This window comes from Protopterus annectens, chromosome 1.part0 (genome assembly GCF_019279795.1).
Source record: "Protopterus annectens isolate FY-2018-M chromosome 1.part0, PAN1.0, whole genome shotgun sequence".
Lineage (NCBI taxonomy): Eukaryota > Metazoa > Chordata > Ceratodontiformes > Protopteridae > Protopterus > Protopterus annectens.
The window spans coordinates 843,306,075-843,326,593 of record NC_056725.1 but is presented as its reverse complement, the minus strand read 5'-3'; the positions used below and the strand labels follow the sequence as shown (position 1 = coordinate 843,326,593).

The 20,519-nt window shown below is 41.5% G+C and overlaps 1 protein-coding gene across 1 annotated transcript in view; it reads left to right on the top strand.

Annotated features, from left to right (window-relative positions):
• The window catches only part of SYNJ2 (synaptojanin 2), a 1,514,156-nt gene that overhangs the window by 1,290,787 nt on the left and 202,850 nt on the right, over positions 1–20,519 (top strand). Inside the window, exons 20-22 of the mRNA XM_044063657.1 lie at positions 11,480–11,698; positions 12,277–12,355; positions 17,186–17,354. Of these exons, the coding sequence (XP_043919592.1) occupies positions 11,480–11,698; positions 12,277–12,355; positions 17,186–17,354 (467 nt within the window). The remainder of the gene's footprint in view (positions 1–11,479; positions 11,699–12,276; positions 12,356–17,185; positions 17,355–20,519) is intronic.

The window sequence follows — 20,519 nt, the reverse complement described above, 5'->3', positions numbered from 1 at the left end:
TCCTTTTCTTAGTTTTTCACTTTGTTTGTTTAAGAGAGTTACTGAGAGATTATCTACTCTCAGGCAGAGCCCTTTTGTTTTAATGACTAAAAGTAGTTTTTAAAATGTAATGTAGGGTGTAAAATTCTGTGTATATTGTTTGGCGCTTTGTAACATTTGCAGGAGTTGCAGGATTCCTGCAGCTTTGTCCCTCCCTTTCCTCCAAGAGGAAATATAGAGAAAGAAATAATAAAACCCTTGAAGGGGCTTTTAGCTCTCTCTCTTTCTTCCTAGAAAAAGCCTCCGCTCCTCCAGTCCGAAAAGAGTCCCAAACGACCAGTCCGGGCAAAGCCCTAGACAGAAGTCAAAGACTTCTGAGCGCGGGCTTCCGAGACTTGGGGCGGAAGCAGTCTTTCCTCCCGCCTCGGTCGATGGCTTCCTGGCCCCTCGCCTCCGGCGACAGCGCCGATGGCTGTCACCTCCCCGGGCTCAACTCTCATCGGCTCCATGAAGGTTGTCCGCCAAAAGGTCTCCTCCACACTCAGTCCTCCCTTCCACCGCATTTCACCGAGGCGATAGTTATCGCATTCCCCTCGGGCCGTCGCCGAGCCAGGGGTAGTTCCCGAGCCCACCCGGTTGTTGGGCCAACCTATCTCGAACCAGTCTCCTCTAGGTCATCGAGGAGTCAGGATTCGACATCAGGCTGGCTCCAGGAAAGACTGTTCCAGTCCGTTCTTCAGTTCAAAAACCCCCTTCTTTCCACTGCCAATTCCTCCGACCCACAATAGCCCATTCCATTGCCATTCCTCCTCCGGCGGCTCCGTCCGCCGCGTGTGGTGTTGGAGCAGCTGTGTGGAACCCTCTAGGTGGCTCGCTTCAACCCTCGCTTCCGCTTTCGGGGACCGAGATCGGCGTTGACGATGGCGGCTGACCGTTCGGGGCGGGTGACGTGCACTGCTCACGCTGTGTGCGAGCACCTCATCATGCTGGTCTGCTGCAGATTGGGGCTCCTATCATGGCTGGGGGGACCGGCACTCCCATTTCAGAGCTCGCTTGGCCCCAGGCTCGAGAGGCCTTCCCGGCCACGCTTCTTTCGCCATCTCCTGCGCTTTTGTCACCTTCCTGGGCATGTGTCCCTAGGCAGCAGCAGTTCCCCCTGCCCCTGAGCAGAGCCCCGGGCCCGAGGTTACTCCTGAGGGTTCTTTGGTCCTGAGGGTTCAGGGAGTTGTCTTCGAGAGAGCCCAAGGAAAAGATGGCAAGAGGAGACATCTTGACTGGATGAACCTGTCCAATCCCTGTGGATCTTGATGATTCTGATGATGATGAAGTCCAGATTACGACAGTAGAATCTGCAGACAATCTTGAGAGGCTGAAAATCCCAAGGCGCCTGGATTGATAAGTCAGTGCTTGATGAGTCAGTGCTTCTCAGGCCTCCTGGCTCTCTGGGTGTCTCAGCTGGGGTGTCTCCGCTCTGGACTTGGTTTCTTGGGTGGGAACATCCAGGAACTGTGGAGATACTGTGGAACCAGTGCCCAAATTTTTGTCTGCCCCACCTCTTGCCCCAATCGGTGCCAGGTTGCTGAGAAAAATGTTGGGCTGCAGACATGGCAATGGTGGCATCTGCGTGGCAACATGACGCGTATTAGAGGCTAGTCTCATCCGGCCCATCCGATCTGCCACGGGCGCACCCTGACTTCAGCGGCCTTTACACTCTCAGGAAGACAGCGCCTTTTTACTTTGGTCCACTAATTACTTGGCTGGAGGAGGTCAGGTCGAGGAGCTGTCAGAGGTAACCTACCTGAGCAGCCCTCAGGGCTAGCTCTCTCGAGGCTAGCCCAGTTCTAGCCTATCTCTCCTCCATCTTCGCTCATTCATGGTCAACCACATGGGAGCGGCGAGGAGGCGGGGCGGGCGTCAAGGGGCGCTCAGCATGGCTGGCACAGGCGAGCTCTATGAGGATTTCACAAATTTTCCTCCGCTTGTTCCTCCGCCCTTACCCCTTTGCTCCCTTTCCTTCCTTTCGACCTTCGTGTTTGATGTGCCTACATACTTTTTGGAGAGAAGGTAAGGTTAAAAGACCCCCCTGTAGCCAATTCCAAACCCAGATCCCTTTTCCAGACGTCCATTCCACTCCTTCGGGCCTTATCCTGCTAAAGGAAAAGGGAAGAGGACCTTCCAAGTAAGGTTCCAGAAAGATCAAGCCTTTCGCAAAGGACTTGGAAGATCCCAAGAGAGAGGACGGGAGACCTTTCTGGATCCCGCCGAGACAGCCTGGCGTTCTGCGGCTCCCCACTCCTGAGACTGCTGAGTCCTTACACCAATCTCCAGCCTCTCCTGTCAGTCATGAGGCCAGGCCCGGCTGTGCTGCTCAGATCTCAGCCGGGGATTGCTCTTGCCAACCGACATTTGGCCCCATGAAATCATGGAACACCACACCCACTCCCCACTTTCCCGCACATGCCCCCCCCTTCACACAAAAACCCCAGCCGGCCCAAAAAGGTCAAAGGCAGTAGCCACATCACCAACCCGGGCAGGAAAGCAGACAAGTTAGTTGACCCAGGACCTGGGGAACCTTTCGTCCTACAAAGTCAAATCTACCGAAAGACAACCCAAGTCTCAAGAAAACCAAAAATTTCCGACATGAGAATAAAATTGATTTCTCACTTGATTTTCCAAAGAGTCCGGCCATTAAGTCAGAATTCTGGATTTCACTATACAATCCACATCAAAGTCCAGGAGTATCTATGCTTCAGATGTCAGCATATCTCAAATTTCAGCAGGAGGAGACTCACGTACAGCCCCAGCCCATTCACCCTTTGTTGTTAGGTAGCTTTGCTCACCACGATTTCCACTTTGTGCACTGTTCTGCAATGGTGAGTTCTGGACCCCCACTGCCCTCTTTAAGTGTTTGGCAGTAGGCACTGCTCACTCAACGAGTCTGGATAGATCACTGGGAAGCCTATCTGACGACTCTCCCTTGGTGGCCACTGGGTCAGGCATGCTGCCCTGAAAAAGCTGAGCCACCATCTCCCTGGGTGCTCTGCTGGGCTGCGAGAGATAGTGGTTCCGGTAAAAAAGAATTCGTTGTCAAATGCTTTAAAAATAGGCCTCTTTATAGACTAAAGTCCAGTCTGCCATCTTCCACCCAAAGAATTCAAAGGTGCGCCCTGCTTCCCCAGGGTGGTAACAAAACAGTTCTCGTCCCCCAGCCAGAATCTTCCTGCAACTTTAGGTTCGATCAGGCCCACGCCTCTCTCTCTCCACACTGTATTATTGCACATCGCAGATCTTTCATGGCTCTCCCTCTCCACTCCCCCTCAGAAGCCACTCCTGACAATCATAGCATCTTGAGTACAGAAACGGGCATTGTTTTGAGACCCCTGATTTCTTCCCTCCTGGCCAATCCATTAACCCCCGACCTTTTGTTATCCCTCCGTAGACTGGCTGTACTTCTGGGCCTACCAGAATGGGTCCACAAGTTTCTCCTCAATAGTTCAAAGTTCTTGAAAGGATCGCTAAGTTTTGTCATCAATCCATTGTCGGGAGGGTTGCATCTCCCTCCCTACAGGCTCCACACAAACACAGACATTGGTATGATGGTATCTGGAAGCACGGAGGGTACTCAGTTGCCTACAAATTTTGAGGGACTAGATCTTTATGTTTTTGGGCTGCCTCCTGAGCATGGAATAGTATCCAGGTACCAACCCACTGGTACTTAATCCTCCTTCCAGATTAATCAGGACAATTCTCTCTCCTCGAGTGCAGGAAGGACAAAGTCCAGTCGAAAGCTTCTTTCCTGTGTCATTCAGGGACCGCAGCTCAGGTTGCTTCCCTTCACACAACACGGAAAGTGCAAAGTGCTGCAACACTTTCCTCCGTGGCTGTGTTCTTTTAGTGACAGCTCCCAGGGGATCCTTGGAGGGATGCCAGTGTTTAATGCCTTTGGCCGGACCCTCTCTCCATGCAGTTCCAAGTCTCCTTGAGCCAAAGTCTCATGGTAGAAAATATCCTGCTCTAACTCGGATCCTTGGTTCATCCATTAAGATTGCCTTACAGGTATGGTTCTAATTAAAGAAAACTCCCCCATCTCCGACGATTTGAAGCTTCCCAGTTGGGGTGCACGGGACCGAGTCGGGTCGACACCAGTTAAAACAGACTTGGCCCCTAAACATCGACTTTGGTCAGAAATCACAACTTAGACCGAAACATTTTAGACCCGAAGTTTCTCACACATACCCACTTCTCGCCCCACACCATCACCACTTTGAAATTGTGCCCTCAGCCTCTGGACAATTCCCAGCTCAGACAGCACAAATTAGCCAACTAGCTATCATTTTAACATCCTTCATTCTCCAAATTCACTTTCTTCGAGTCCATTAAAGGATCAAGTAGTCCAGGTTTCTTGCTCCAACTTCCATCTATCTCCAAATTTCCAATTTGGATCCACAGCCCCAGACTTTCATTCTTTTTATGCAAATGTTCATTGCTACATTTTCCATAGTTTGTGCTAAATTGGTACTTTGTTTTGGCTCATGGATCTTGAAAATGTAATTACCTTCAGAAGTTATCTTATCAGTCAAAAATACTGCTCTTTTGTGAGTTAAAAAATCAATAAAATTGTCAAGAGAAGAAGTTTGCTTGAACTCACTTCTGTCTGAAAAGTCTCGTGCTCTCTTTTCATCATTCCAAAATTCTCGAGGTTATTTGTTTTTCTATGTTGTTTAAAATGTTTGTCTCTATACCTTCTTCTGTCTCAAGAGCTTCCAGTTTTCTTTGCAAATAACTCCAACGCACACACCTTCTTTTCCAAAAAACATAATGATACTATCTACACCTTCTCACTCAATTGGAACGCTCAAACATGAAAAGCGTTTGTCAGTGAGCCACCCAGGATTCAGGTGCTAGGTTGCTTATCTCTACTTCAGATAATAGTCTAGATAGAGGATTCACTCCATTTTAAATCTGTAAATACCTTACTTCGCTTTCAGATCCCAGGGACTCATATCATTGCTTGGCATATACCACAACATTCATTCCAAGCTCACTTTCAGTAGAGGATGCTAGCTATTTGGAGTTACTTAAAGTTTCGCTATCATTGAGATTTGCATCACTCAGGCTTGTTCCAACCTGTCCAAGACACTTTCATACTGTACTCATTAGGTTCCAGGGATCCTCCTTCCAGTCCTATCATCCATTCCAATAACTCCTAGAGATGAGATCATGAGAAGTTGAGATTGGTTGAGTAGGACGCACTGTTTTATCTTTAATTATGTACTGATAGATCCATCAACATCTTTTGGATCATCCCTCACCATCCTAAGTTTCCCAAGGATACAGATTTCACTTCCACACGTTACCAGCCCAAAATGATTTGCGAGATCTACCCCCAAATCAGTGGGCAGAGGCTCAAAAGCGAGTACTCTCTCTCTTAAGCTTAAAGGCTATTCAAACTGTACCAGAAGAGGAAAAGGGGCAAGGTTTCTACTCTTTTCCTGGTACCCAGAAAAGACAACTCATGGCGTCCTATCCTGGACCTTTCTGTCCTAAACACCTTTTTGGTGATTCCAAAATTCAAGATGCTAACTCTTCACCAGTTGCTCCCTATGCTAGGCAAGGATGCCTGGTTGGCAACACTGGATTTAAAGGAAGCCTACCTGCACACCCCAGTCAGGGAATCTTGCAGAAGATCCCTACACTTCAAAGCAGGCTACATGCACTATCAGTTCTCTGCACTGCTCTTTGGCTTATCTACTGCGCCCAGGGTATTCACAAAGTGCCTAGCTCCAGTCATTGCATTTTGCAGGCAAAGAAATATTCAAATATACCCATACCTGGATGATTGTCTAATTCAGACAGGAAGCCAGGACATACTTTTGAATCATCTGGCATTTGTACAAAAGGTGCTAACTTGTCTGGGATACACCATAAATGAAAGGAAATCACATCTGTACCCTGTCAACAAATTATATTCCTGGGAGCAAGCTTGAACACAACTTCCCAGATGGTTTTCCTCACACCAGCGAAACAAATTAATTTGACAACTTACTTCAAACTAATGGCCACAAAAACCCTGCTATCTGCAAGGCAAATACTGCAAGCCTTGGGGTTAATGGCCTCCTGCGTTCTACTAATTCCATATGCAAGACTGCATATGAGGAAACTACAATGGTATCTAAAAAGCCTGTGGTGTCAACATTCTCACGATCTAGAAGCAATGATTCCTATCACACCTTGCCTACAGTTAGAGTTCCTTTGGTGGGCAGAGGCCTGCCACCAAAACAAGGGACTACCATTCACTCTACCCTCTGCCGCCCAAACCCTAACAACAGACGCATCAGACTATGCATGGGGGACTCACCTGGCAGGGAAGTGCATTCAGGGCAAATGGAACCAAAGTTAAAAGCACCTGCATATCAGTCAAAAAGAAATGGTAGCTGTACAGAATGTTCTGACAGTCTTCAATGACCACATTCTTCCAAGACAATTAATGGTAAAGATGGACAACACCACTGTTATGTGGTACATAAACAAGCAGGAGGGTACCCACTCTTACCCCCTCTGCAGACTAGCCATGGCTCTGTGGAACACCGCCTTGAACTACCAAGTGCATCTACAGGCTTAATTCCTGCCAGGAAAACTAAATAAACTGGCAGATGAACTAAGCAGAAATCTTATGGACCCACACGAGTGGAAACTGGAACCAAAGACTTTCAGCATGCTGATAAACAAATGGGGGAGCCCAGATATACGCCTGTTTGCCTTCCCCTTGAACTACCAATTGGACAAATTCTGCACAAGGACTCCCTACAAACAAGCTTGGAAAGTGGATGCTCTGTCCTTCAGTTGGAAAAATCTGTCAGTTTACACCTTTCCTCCTCTGCCTCTCCTCTCCAAAGTACTACTAAAGATCAAACAGGGCAAACCAAGGACGATACTGATTGCACCAGACTGGCCACGCCAACACTGGTACCTCCTCTTGCACAGTGTGTCACTGCTGACCCCATGGCACCTGCCTCAGACCCCTACCCTGCTGTCACAGCAGGAGATCCAGATTCTGCACCCTCAGCTTCAAACCCTGAACCTGGCAGCCTGGCTAATTACCTAATCTCTCCGTTACCATCCCTCAGTAAATAAGTGTGGGATGTCATTTTGGAGGCAAGGAGGCCTAGTACTAGAATATTTTATGCTGAAAAATGGAAAAGATTCTGTGCCTGGAACCAAACTCAAGGGATGGGCACAGCAGCACCCAATTTACCTCAGATTCTTCAGTACTTAACTGAGATGCTTCACAAGAGCCTTTCTCTTTCCTCCATCAAAATTCATGCCTCAGCCATTTCAGCTCATTACAACACAGAACCACCCCTCTTCTCTCATCCACTGCTCAAGCATTTCCTCAGAGGGGCCAAAAACTTAAGACCACCCATGAGAGCCCCAACCCCAGCCTGGGACCTTAACTTTGTATTGGAAAAACTCACTCTTCCTCCTTTTGAGCCAGCTGCAAGTGCAGAGTTAAAATTCCTTTCTTGGAAAACAGCCTTCCTTTTAGAAATCACTTCAGCAAGAAGGGTATCTGAATTACAGGCCCTTATGGCAGTGGAGCCTTTCATCATCTTTCATTTGGACAGGGTGTCCCTCAGGACCAATCCCTCCTTCATGCCCAAGGTAGTATCCAGTGTGGCTCTTAATCAGTCCATTCTTTTGCCTACCTTCTTTTCTAATCCACAGAACAAAGGGGAACGGATACTGCACTCCTTAGATGTGTACAGACAACTTAGATTTTACTTGGATAGGACTAAACCTCAAAGGAAATCTGAACAACTGCTGGTGGCATTTGCTGCAGGGGCAGAGGGGAAGACTATTTCAAAGCAAACCATTTCTAAATGGATAGGCCATTGCATTCATTTCTGCTATAAGCACCATGGAAAACCTATCCCACAGGGGATTAGACCTCATTCAACCAGGGCTGCATCTACCTCTACAGCCTTTCTCAGAGATGTCCCTACCAGGGACATCCTAGAAGCTGCTACCTGGAGTTCTGTACATACCTTCACCAAAGTATTACCACTTGCCAATTTTCTCTAAATCCAGAGCTGGCTTTGCTACTGCAGTCTTGCAAGGCCTTATAGCTGGTCCTAATGCTATCTAAATTCCTCCTCCCTTCCTTAGCTTTGGGAATCTACCCAAATGTGATGACTGCAACAGTGAAACACGAAGAACATAGTACAGTTGTGTACACTTACCATAAATGTAGATGTACGAGTGTATTCACTGTTGCAGTCCTTGTTACCCTCCATCTATCCTCCTGTTTTTTTGTTGGAGGTATAATCTTGTATATATATATATATATATATATTTAATTGCTTCCCATTAGAGTGGCACCTGACATCTGAGGCAAGAAAAACTGATGTAATGGCATCGGCTGCATGCTTTATACCCCTGACTACCTGACGTCATGGAAGATGAGACAGCAACCGACACAGGACCCAAGACTTTGATAATCAGGCCAACTGAGGGCTACTGCAAGCAGATAACCCAAATGTGATGACTGCAACAGTGAATGCAATCGAACATCTACATTTATGGTAAGTGTACACAACTGTACTTTTCTCTCATTCTCTCAACTCCAGCTCTGTCTCATCAAGATGAGCACTTGACAGCTTGGCACTGTTGTCAGCCTCGGTGCCAGAGCAGGTTGATACCAATATGCTCCACTGAGTGGTTGCTCCCTCATTGCCAGTTTCATCCTCCGCCTTTGAGACATTTGAGAGGGTTCTCTCCAGGTCAATAGATGAGGTGACCCTGCCACACTTGGCTCCATCCTGACTTCCTGTGAATCCTGTTTCCATATCTGCTCATCGTGATCAACAGAGACAGTCAGTCTCCTTCTGCCTTGGGGGTTTCTTGCCAAGTGATTTCCCTGTCTGATTCTGAACCTTCCCCAGAAGCCCACATGGAGGGGGCGAGGGCATGAGGAAACTGACTTGTAAGAGGAGACATTTGACCCCGGGTCTTTTTTACGCCTTTCTGTCCTTCCATCTGATATTAAAGTTTTTTTTCAAAAAGCCAAGAGGTGCAAGGCCAGATTTATCCTCATTGCTTCTTTTTGGCCCTGGCAGGTTTGGTTCCCTTTTCTCTGGCCTCATCTAATACATACTTCTTTGATGTTGGACACTCATCTAGACATTCTGTATTACCCTTCCAGCCAGCCTAACTGGTTGCAGAAATGATGAAATTAACTGCATCGTTCCTCCAATTTTAACTGTGGCCAGGTATGCCAGGCTGTCTCTCCAATTATCCAGTACTTGTTCTCATCACAGAAACTGAATGCCAGAAATATTTATGTTAGTGAAGGGAAAAAGATTTACTGTATGGGCCTCCTCTAGAGGTTTAGACCCTTTTTCTGCTCCTTTTCCTTTGATTTTAGATTTTCTAGCAGAATTGTTTCACTAAGGATACGGTTTCTCAACTATTAAGGTGCAGTTAGCAGACATTTTCAATTTGGGCAGAAACGGACTTCAATTGCTTCTCTAAATATTTCTAATGCTTTTTTGAAAGGAATTTTTCTGTTAAGGCCCCCCCCCAATCAGGGATTTGTTCCACCTTGGGACATTATTATCAGGTTTCAGGCACTGACGGAAGCTCCATTTGAACCTGTTGCTACTGTTGATCTAAAACTTCTTTCTTTCTTGGAAGACTCTCTTTTTGGTGGCTATAACATCTGCCAGGAGGATTATAAGTTTTCATAGGTAGGTACTAGGCTATTGGCCCTAGGACCTATATAAGCCTAGCCAAAAAATGTACCCTGGCTTTCGCCACCCAAGAAAATTATTTTCCTGTGCCCCTGTCGAGCAGAGCCACAGAAGTGATCCCTGGGGTGTATTTCCCATCCAATCATAGGTTCATAGATTCATAGGTTCATAGATTCATAGATTTCGGAGATGCAGACCTTATCATGTAAACCTCCATATTTGGCTTTCCATAAAGATAGTGTGTCTTTAAGAACAAAATCCAACTTTCTCCCAAAGGTGGTCTTTGAAGTAAATCATAATTAAACTAGCAATCTGTCAAGGTTATCTAAGAAAAGGGAATATATATGTCCTCCCTGCGGTTGGGTAGCGTTCAAAAGACATGCATGCGTAAATGGGCGTGCCTTCGTTGAAGGTTGGGCATCGAGCTGGCACCTCAGCGTTTCGTAAAAATCTACTGCCAGTCACTAGCGGACCGGAGTTCTGCTGTGGTGACCCCTTACCGGGAAAAAGCCGAAAAGACAAACAAACCGTGTATTTGATAGATGTCCAGTGACAACTTAGATTTTATTTGCAGCGGACAAAGGATATCAGAAGATCTGAACAACTGTTCCTTGCTTTTTTAGAGGTAAGTTGGATCAGGGAGTTTCTAAAGTTATGCTGTCCAGGTGACTTTCTGACTGTATTGCCTTTATTCATGCAAACAAGGGAATAGCCTTACATGGCAAACCAAAGGCTCATTCTGCTAGAGCTGTGTCTAATTTTACTGCTTTTTATGGGTAGGGCTGCTAGTGATGAGATTTGTGCTGTAGCTGGCTGGTGTACTGCTCATACTTTTATGTTGCATTACAACCTGGATGTGTAGTCTAGATCTCCTACTTTTGGTTCCATTCTCAGGAAAACCCTTCCTTAATACTTCCTAGGTTGTAAGGTAGTTAGGGTTATGTCCCAAATGTTGACTCGGGCTGAAAAGACAATATCAGATAAGAAAGATATGTACTTGGTGTAATGCTAGATCTGTGTTGTATTGTTTCTTCTGGTTCAGCATCCCTCCCTTCTTCCCCCATCCTAAATTATCATTCTTAGACTCCCAGTAGAACAACTGGCTTTGACCATGGGTCTTGTCTTTTTGGGCAACTTTTTTACTGTTGTCCTTATATCCTATTGACTAAATAGAGTAGTCAGCTTAGTCTATTTTATGTTATCTAGTAAGGTTTTTGAACCAGAAGCAGATGAACTCAAGCTGAGGTAATCAGGGGACCAGAGGAAGTTATGGGGATGGGAACAGTCGAGGAATCAGAGCCCTGGATCCAAGCTGTTGTAAAGTGCTGAGGTTGGATTCGATTGGGTCCAATAACCCAAGTATTGAACCAGTTGAAACAAGACGACAAGGATCTAGTGTTATGGTAAATACATAACTTTCTTTTATAGCAGCATCTATGTAGGTATGTATGTACATACACACACACACACACACACACACTGTGTATATATATATATATATATATATATATATATATATATATATAGATAGATAGATAGATATAGATATTTACACACACACCTTCAGGCAGAATTTGGGGATTTTGAAGTTATAAACTCTGCTTTGCTTCTAATAACATTCAGTAATATTTGTAAAATATTAAAAGCTTCTGTGCTTCTAATGAACAGTGATTCGACCTAAAAACACATAAATATGTAATAACCAAAGTTTTTTTTTTTTTCTTAATTTCCCAAATGAATGATTTATACAGGCCTGTGCTGGCTATCATAGCGGTGGAGTTGCAGGAGGTGGATGTTATGGCACGAGAAGCAATGTTCCAAGAAATCTCATTCTCTCAGGGACCTCTAGATGCTACAGTAGCGGTTTCTCTTATTCTGCCAGCTGATGAAGAAAGGGACATTTTCCCAAAGGACCTCGCTGCAGAGATTCTGCAGTGTTTTCAGCAATGTGGCACTGTTATATTTATAAGGTATGGTGTGAGATAGAAGGCTTCAAAATAATACTTTTTTAAATTGTTTTTAACATTTTTATTTGCTCATGTGTGCTAGTTACAGTAAGGTGTTTAATATTTCTTGATTTTGAAAGGTTCAGATTCTACAGTTATGATGCTTTGCACAAAATTGGATTATTGGGCAAAGATGAAATTTTGTAGTAATTTTTAGGATAATGTCTAGAAAGCATGCTGTGACTTCATATGAATATTTATAACAGAAATTCTGCAGAAATTAAATAGATTCTTACAAATGTTTGAAAAAACTCCATCCACTGTGAAAAAAAATCTCTAAATGAGTCATCTTTGGTTCTGGTGTTGTTATATTTATTATAATTTTGTCACAAAAACTTGAAACTGTCGATTTTTCCTTGATCCAGTAAAATAAAGTTAATTTTGATTTGGAAAACTGCACAATTAAAAAAAAAGTTCCTTTACAATTCTGTATGTACTAGGATTTAGAGTCATTTTAGATTTTTAATTATTCTGCTAATTACTTTACTATGGCAGTAAATAATCTAGTACGATATCTTTCTTTCTGTCTTTCTTTCTTTCAGATCCTGCCAAGAAAAGATGCAGGTGACATTTCAGGACAGTAAGATGGCACTTAGTGTCTTAGCTCTAGATGGAATGAAGGTACATTTATTTATTCTGACTTTGTTTTCATTGTCATGTTTTAAAAAAAACATTTTTGTTTAATTTCTGTGATTAATTTCATTGACGTTCAGGTAACATCAGAGCTTGATCATGGTCATGCCTTAAACAGGGTAATAGAAGAGACACCAAACCATACTTATCAGACCCATACGTCATAAAATAATTTTCAAATTTCTCAATGTATGTAGTGTTCTTTGCATTTATAATAATCACAAAACTTTGGCTGTAATATAAACTTTTTACTTCAAATTTTAACAGCAAGAACATTGATGGCCATTTGCTAAAAAAAAGCCCTATTTGAAAACAGATTCAACCAGTAGTAAACTGCTATCCCCTTGAAATTAAGTTTTGTTTAAACTGCACTTGACAAGTTACTAAACTGAATGTTAGTTTTTGTTTTAATTTCCCACCTACTTGGACTATGACAAATGTGAGTGCATGCGTAAGCATGAGTCCAGCTACAGATTTTTACAGGCAGAATATCTATCTGTGTGAGGTCTGGAGTGAAGTACCCTAAGAAGTGAAATGTTGCATTTACTTTATTTGGGATGGTAGAACTGTCTTACTAAATAAGGTAAATATAGTTAATTTACTTGTACTTTGAAATTTGTTTGGCTTTTGATTTTTATCACATATTCAAATATTTACCCTGTAAATGCAATACTGATTACTGACTTTTCAATGTGAAAAAAGAGCAAGTCTGCCAACTCTGCTAAAGTAATCATAAACATAAGGACAACTCATGCCCCTCTAAAACTTATGTCCTGCAATGTACTGCTCAGCTTGTGACCTGTTTACCAAAGTCATATCTTAGAGAAGACCCAAAATTAAATTGTCATTCTACATGGACATTGACCCATATATCACACAAACTATAATGCCTTTTAATTTTCTGTAGGTGGTGTTTACTGACACCACTCCATGAAGAGGATCAGAAACTGACAGTATGAACATTTATGCTGACAGAAAATACACTTACACTACCTTTTACAAATATCCAAGTATCTATGAGACTGAAAGGTGTAAGTATATTCAGAATATTGAAGCTAAACTGTCAGCATCTGCTCTACCCTGTGCGCATACAGAGCCATAGAAGGATAAAGCCCTGACTGCAGCCCAGGTAACCCAGGTTCAAATAGTGGTTCAGGCATATGAGGTACTAGCAGAGGAGGATGGATGTGCTCTTGCACACACCTTGCATTCTGTCCTTCATGTAAGCTAGGGATGTATAGGTAGGCATTGATTGTGGGAGGTTGGGGCAGTGGCTGAGTTGCTGTGGAGGTGCACATGTGGGGTGGAGGATGTTGGGGCATGATAAAAAGAATACTCCCAACAGCAATATGATGCTACAACAGGACCCTCATTCTCCTCACTGACCCAGGACATGGGTCAGGGCAATTCAGAGGAGGCTAAGGTGGGGCTGGTAAACCCACTCAATGAAGACATATCTTAAAGGCAAGCTGATGGTTAGCTTCAGGAGCCAAAAAGAACCATACCAATGTTTATGCATAAATTCTAAAGACTACCTGCAATAGGCTTATCTGTAGCTCAAGAAGCTAAAAGCTCAATAAAACCAGAACCTCAGCTCATATACAGTAACATATTATGCAGACCCCAACTCAATACAGTAAAGAAAATATGCAGTTACTTTACCAGGGTAAAAGGGAGAGTTCACAGCCAGAAAATACCTAGGATTAGCAGTGACTGATACCTTTCAACAATTAAATCCCTTTGATGCCTTATAAGCTCTCTGCGAATCATGGCTTTTGCTGTATCAGGCAACTGAGTAAAGTAATGTCTTTCGGCTTTTCCTGGTTAGGGGTCGTCACAGTGGAACTCCAGTCCGCTAATGATTGGCAGTGGATTTTTTAAGGTGCCGAGTTGCCAACCCGACGCCCAGCCTTCAAAGAAGGCACACCCATTCATGCTCACACCTACCTGCATGTCTTTATACATCACTTGTCCACGGGGAGAAAATGCAGACTCCACACAGAAGGCACTCCAGCTGAGAATCGAACAGGAGAACCTCTTGCTGTGAGGCGACAATGCTAACGACTGCGCCACCACTGCCATTATCAGGCAACTGAGTAAATGTCAGGAAAATCCTCTGAGGACAGCTGAACTTTATTTGGGGTTAATCAGAGTCTCTTTAATTGATGGCAGGTGTGCACCAAGAAGACTGAATGTTGTAATTAAAGCAAAAGGTGCTTCAACAAAGTATTGGTTTGCTTCAACAAAGTATTGGTTTATGGGTGTGCACACTTAAGCAACCAACTTATTGTATGTTTTTTATTTTTTATATTTGTTTTTTTCAATTGAATTGTACAGGTTATAGGTCACATTAAAGGTGGGAAAAGTTTTGAAATGATTTATTGTGGTCTCATTTTTTATATCACAAAAACCTAGCATTTTAACAGAGGTGTGTACACTTTTTATATCCACTGTACATGGCAGAAATTGGCAGCTCCATAACAGCAGTTCCTTCAGAAAGAAATGCATAACATCTGTATTTTTTTTTATTTCTATGATTCAGCAATGACAGATCCTGAAGTAAATTCTGCTGAGATTCACAAATTCTAGAACGTAAGCTGTCCAGCCATGTCCTCTGTCTTTCCTCAGCATTCACATTTATGCCACAGAGCCTAGAAACATTCTTTTGAGTATTACAAAGCAGGCATTACAAAATAACCTCACCACAGTCTTGATGCATTATATTCTAAAGTCCTTACCTAAAGTAAGGAATCACCAAGAACAGATGGTCTAACACCAAACCGCTATACGAGTGCAGTATTTAGTTAACCAGAGCTAAAGGGAAAGCAGATTCCTCCTATCTGGCATGAAACACAATATCCTAAAATTGCATGCATTACATACATTATTTACTCCCTGCTTAGCTCTTTGACAAAAGGCATATTAAAGATGTTGCAAATTGCATTATTTTTAATAATTTCTCCGTCCTTACACACACTCAACATGGTACCAAGTTCGATCATGGAGAGGGGGAGTAAACATAGAATTAATAAAATGAGCTGATATCCATAAATGCAATTGCAAATTTATTTCTGCCATTTTTTGGATTTGTCAAACTATCTAATACAATAAATTTTCACCTGCTGTTTTTTTTTGTTTGTTTTTGCGGTACTGTTTTGTCACCAGAAAGACCCCAAGTTTGTAAACTACCTTAGGAAAAAAATGCACCAAATTCTGAGATATATTATAGCTGGCATTCCAGAAGTATCTATACCTGGGCCACTGATTTTCTTAATATTCACACACAAAATACAGTTTAATATGTGTAGCATGGCTTCTTACAAAACACAATGCTTTCATCAGCTACATTAGCTGTTTGTAAAATGGTCCAGTATAGATAAGAAGCTGTAACTAATGCAAAGACAAAAACAAAATGGCAGTAACACCAGAAAATGGAGGTCCTTATTAAATAACTTCTGTTAGATTGGCAGTTAATACAGAGGATTAAGACACTGAGCTGTTAATAAGCTGATTCCTGTAGTCAAGTGTATGGGGTTTGATTCCTTCCACCTCACTTTGCCAGTGTGCGACTTTTAGCAGGTCACTTAACCAGACAGTGTTTCTGGCTTACTCCTGAAAAGGGACACTTCTTCCATTCAATTGACTTGGATAACAAAGGCAGACAATAGAAGCACTTCCATCTTATAAAATATTCACAACTTCATCAGACTTACTTTGACAACCTCCACAAATACTAGTCTAATGAAGTCTTTAGTATTTTACAAGATGGAAGAGCTTATGGAATTTAATAGAGTTATTGGTTTTATGGTATTGTTTAATTTTAATTTTTGTATTTGCAGGACATGTATGGAATATTACAGAGACTTTGGAATACTGTAGAAATGGTTAGCAAAATAGGATTTGTATTAAAAGATAACTTATTCTTACTGGATACCACAACACTTTCAGTGTGCCACTTCGTACTATACCCTTGAGTTGATATCTGATGTTACATAGTGCTCTTTGACCCCAGTGACCAATATGATCAATGTGATTATTTTGTAATAGAAGATTCCATCAGAGTTTTATGAACAATGATCTTTTTTATTTTATTTATGGAGTTTCTGTAAATGCAGATGGTTGGCAACTCAGGCTGAAGCCACCTCCAAAAATTTAATAAAACAAGTAAATGGCTAATGTACCCCTGGCCATATCAATTAAACTGAGTTCTCATGCTTCATTCTAGCTGTCGTATACTCAGGGGCATAATAGCAAATGACAGTATTGACAGGGCCCCAAAGCTAGAACGAGACTCTAGGCAGGTACCACAGCAGCCTTATACTAAGCAAACTGGCTATGATGTTGACTTCAAGCATTTAAACCAACAGTTTTTCTTACAGAATGCAGGTAGACAATGAAGCTACACAATGTTTTTGAAAAAAAACACTGACGTACTTCTTACAACTATTTTTACTGTTTTATATAATTTTTATGTACCATTCTAAGAACCACCACAGTGACTTACGCATATACATATAAATATATGTATTGTACAGAATATACACGCTCGTGCGCTCGCGTGTGTGTGTGTGCACGCGCGAGTGTGTGTGTGTGTCTGTGTATATATATATATATATATATATATATATATATGAATGGCCTGATATCCTAATATACCTATAAATTGTTAGATGCTGAAATGCATATGTATTTGTGTGAAAGATGCTTGTTTTTCATATATTTGTATGTTACTTTGTTTAATTTCAAATATATTATTGCTGTCTGACCATTTCATGTTATTGTGTTTTCTTTCTTTATTCATTTCTCATATTTTAACAGGTTAAAGGAAGAGGAGTAAAAATAAGGCCAAAGAGCGGTGACTGGTTACGTGGGCTACAGGCAGAAGTAAACAGGAATCGAGAGAGTTTTCTACTAATGTCTCCAACTGCAAATTCTTGTCTCCTGGAGGAAAACTTTGACTGCTCAAGTTTAGATTATGAATCAGAAGGTTGGTTAGTTCTTCTGCTATATTCCAAGTACAGAAGCAAAAATTCATTGCCAATTTAAAATGTGTCCTTGTCTATGTACATGCATTTCCTTTTGTTCTGACTACATTTTTTTTTCATGGTCCATCTGCATTGTCACTGATACTTTTCTACTCAACTCCATTTAGCCATACAACAAAACTGAATGCTTTTCACATTGTACTACTGAAACTGACTGTAGAGAAGACAAAACGGTGACTTCCACATGCATCAAGATGTACTGTGTTAGGAAGAGCTTGGATCTCTTCTGTGCAAGTCACTTGAGCATAAACTGCAGTTCACTTTTGTGCCTAGCAACTGTTTTTGTTTGCCAATTTTATCAGAGCCAGCAAGTTCTTTGGTCTTCAGTGTTTACATCCATTGACTTTGTGGTAAGGTGATAATTAACCTAATTCATTGGATTCTGAGGATGTTGCCTGTAAATATTTGCAAGAATGCTTTGACCATTTAGACTAGAATAGAAGATGCTGTTAGAAAAGTGATAATTAGTAAGGCATATAAAATACTGCATAATAACTGTAGGAATCAGAGGAGGTTACAAAAGATTAAGAAACAAGAATGGAAAGGACACTTATAAAGGAACAGTGGGAAGATGCCACTCTTTCACTGCCATTTCCGTGTCTATCTCATGAACTCTGACCCATCTAGTCTTCCTACCCACTCATATCGAAAACTCCACCTATAGCAACTACTCTGACTTCGTACCACTAATGTTATCAACCCCCATGCTCTTCAGTAAGTCAACAATTAAAATATGTGTTACTGTATAGTGTACTGCGGTCGTGGTGCTGCGGTAGCGTTGTCGCCTCACAGTAAGACGTTGTCCTGCCAATCATTAGCAGACCGGAGTTCCGCTGTGGCGACCCCTAACCGGGAAAAGCCGAAAGACACAACAACTGTACTATAGTGTGTTTTATGGCACATTCTTTACTAATATATTCAGTTAGAAATATGTTCATGCTTATTATTGTAAACATACTTAGTGTAAAAATGTTTATTATTGTACTTATACTGTTATCTTAAGAATTACAGGAGCTTTTTTTCCCAGGCCTGCTATGAAAAGGGGTAAATTAGTCCAGTCAGTCTTTTTCCAGTAAATGAATGTCCAGCAGTGAATAAATAGTCAATCCAAAAGATTTAGGATTTTGTGAATGGGAGAGTTTGCATAGGTATTTTGATGCACCAAGCAGACGTCAGGGTATTTTCCTCAGTTTATTGCAAATGTTGGAAGTGTAATAGGAAAGAAATGTAATTGGGAACATATTTTAGGAAATGTAATAAGTTGGCAGATGTTAACAATTCCCTACAGAGTACTCTGTCAGAAATGTTGGAGGAGCAGATGTTTGTAACTAGGAAGTGAGTCTTATGAGCTGGGATCTAGGATCTTAATTGCCCAGGCATAATAATGCTTTAGTAAGTTTAATGCTTTTGGCTGGCACAAAAGCAATTACCAAAAAATGGAAACCAAAATCTATTTGAAGGTGGTGGATCTTTCTTAAAGGGAAGGAATAAATTATTTGGAAATAATTGGGAATTGTGGTAGCAATACATGCAGAAATAGTGTACATGAGAAGGAATGAGGTTTAATGGAAGGTAAAACTGAGCAATGCATTTTATGCTGGAATTAATGATTGTTAAAAGGAAACATATATATATATATATATATATATATATATATATATATATATATATATATATATATATATATATATACACATATGAAATAATGAAAAATGTTGCTGGGGTTTTTTCTGTTAGTGCATGTGCACCTATGTCATTGTTTAAAATTTGAAGATTTAGTTAAGGTGGTTAAAACAGAAAAAGAATGGCTTGACCATAGTCTTTACACATGGGGATCAGTAGTTGTGATAGCAGCAGCCTCTTTGTATGTACTTTCTTGCTTAGCACATTATGACTGACATGACACATATTCTAATTTTTAGATTAAAAATGCATTTGCTTGATTATAGTAAAACTCACTGAATTACTTATTTTCCGTAGTAAAACTCAATTACTTAACAGAGTTAATTGTTATGAGTCCCACATGACTTTACATGTTCTGTAATTTAACAATGAGGTTCTTGTAAAATTGCTGTTAGTATAATGTTTTTCTTACAGAGGGCCTGTAACACAAACATGGGCATGACTGCAGGAGAATAGTCTTTAATCATGTCTGCGAATGATGCAGTCTTCAGAAATGCACTCTGGGTACTACAGTGCTGTCCCAGCCACACTTGATTCTTCAGAAGCAAACATGGGCAGACTCTAGTATAATACCTTGGGGATGGTCAATAATGTTATAATTACATACCTGAGATTTAATTACCTTAAGAGTAAAGTTCAGGAGGTCATCTGTGTTTGCCTAGGACCACCAAGAGAATGTTAAGGAAATGAATGACTACCACACAGTGATTCCATAGTTTCTGGATCATAAACAATGCAGTGTTTATGGGCAAAAAGTTTATAATGCACAGTATCAGCATATAGAATGAACCTAGCATGTAAGTTATGAAAAAAACATAGCATCTAAGTTATGAAAAAATCCCTTTACTGAACTATTTAAATCCTAAGATACCCAACAAGAGCCAGCAAAATGTAATTGTACTGATTTCACTGCAATGCATTTTGCCTGTAGGTGTACATAGAAAATAAGAGTACAAAGAACAATAGTAGTTATGAACCCTTCTTTTTTCCTTAACTGTTCAGAGACATCCTGCTATTTTGTATGAAGCTTACCCAGACAATTATGTATTAATGTATGTTTAACTATATTACAGCAACTGAGTAGCTACTTTAAGACAGTTTTTTACATAGTTGGTGAAATATGACCACTGTGTTCTTAATGATTACAGTAATTCATATCTATATCCATTACTTCTGAAATCAGCAGAGAGAGAGGCATACATAGACTAATGTATAACTACAGAGTACAAAATGGGTGCAGACAGAGCATCCACATCAGATCTAATAAGAAGACTGGTGTACTGTTTTGGAACATTGTGAAGCTCTCCATGGAAATACTGAAATACTGATTAGCAACAATGATTGTTGAACAGGATCAGCACAGGAGACTTATAAGATTGGAAAATAACTAGTGCTTTTCTGTATGGAAATGATTTGAAGTGTAA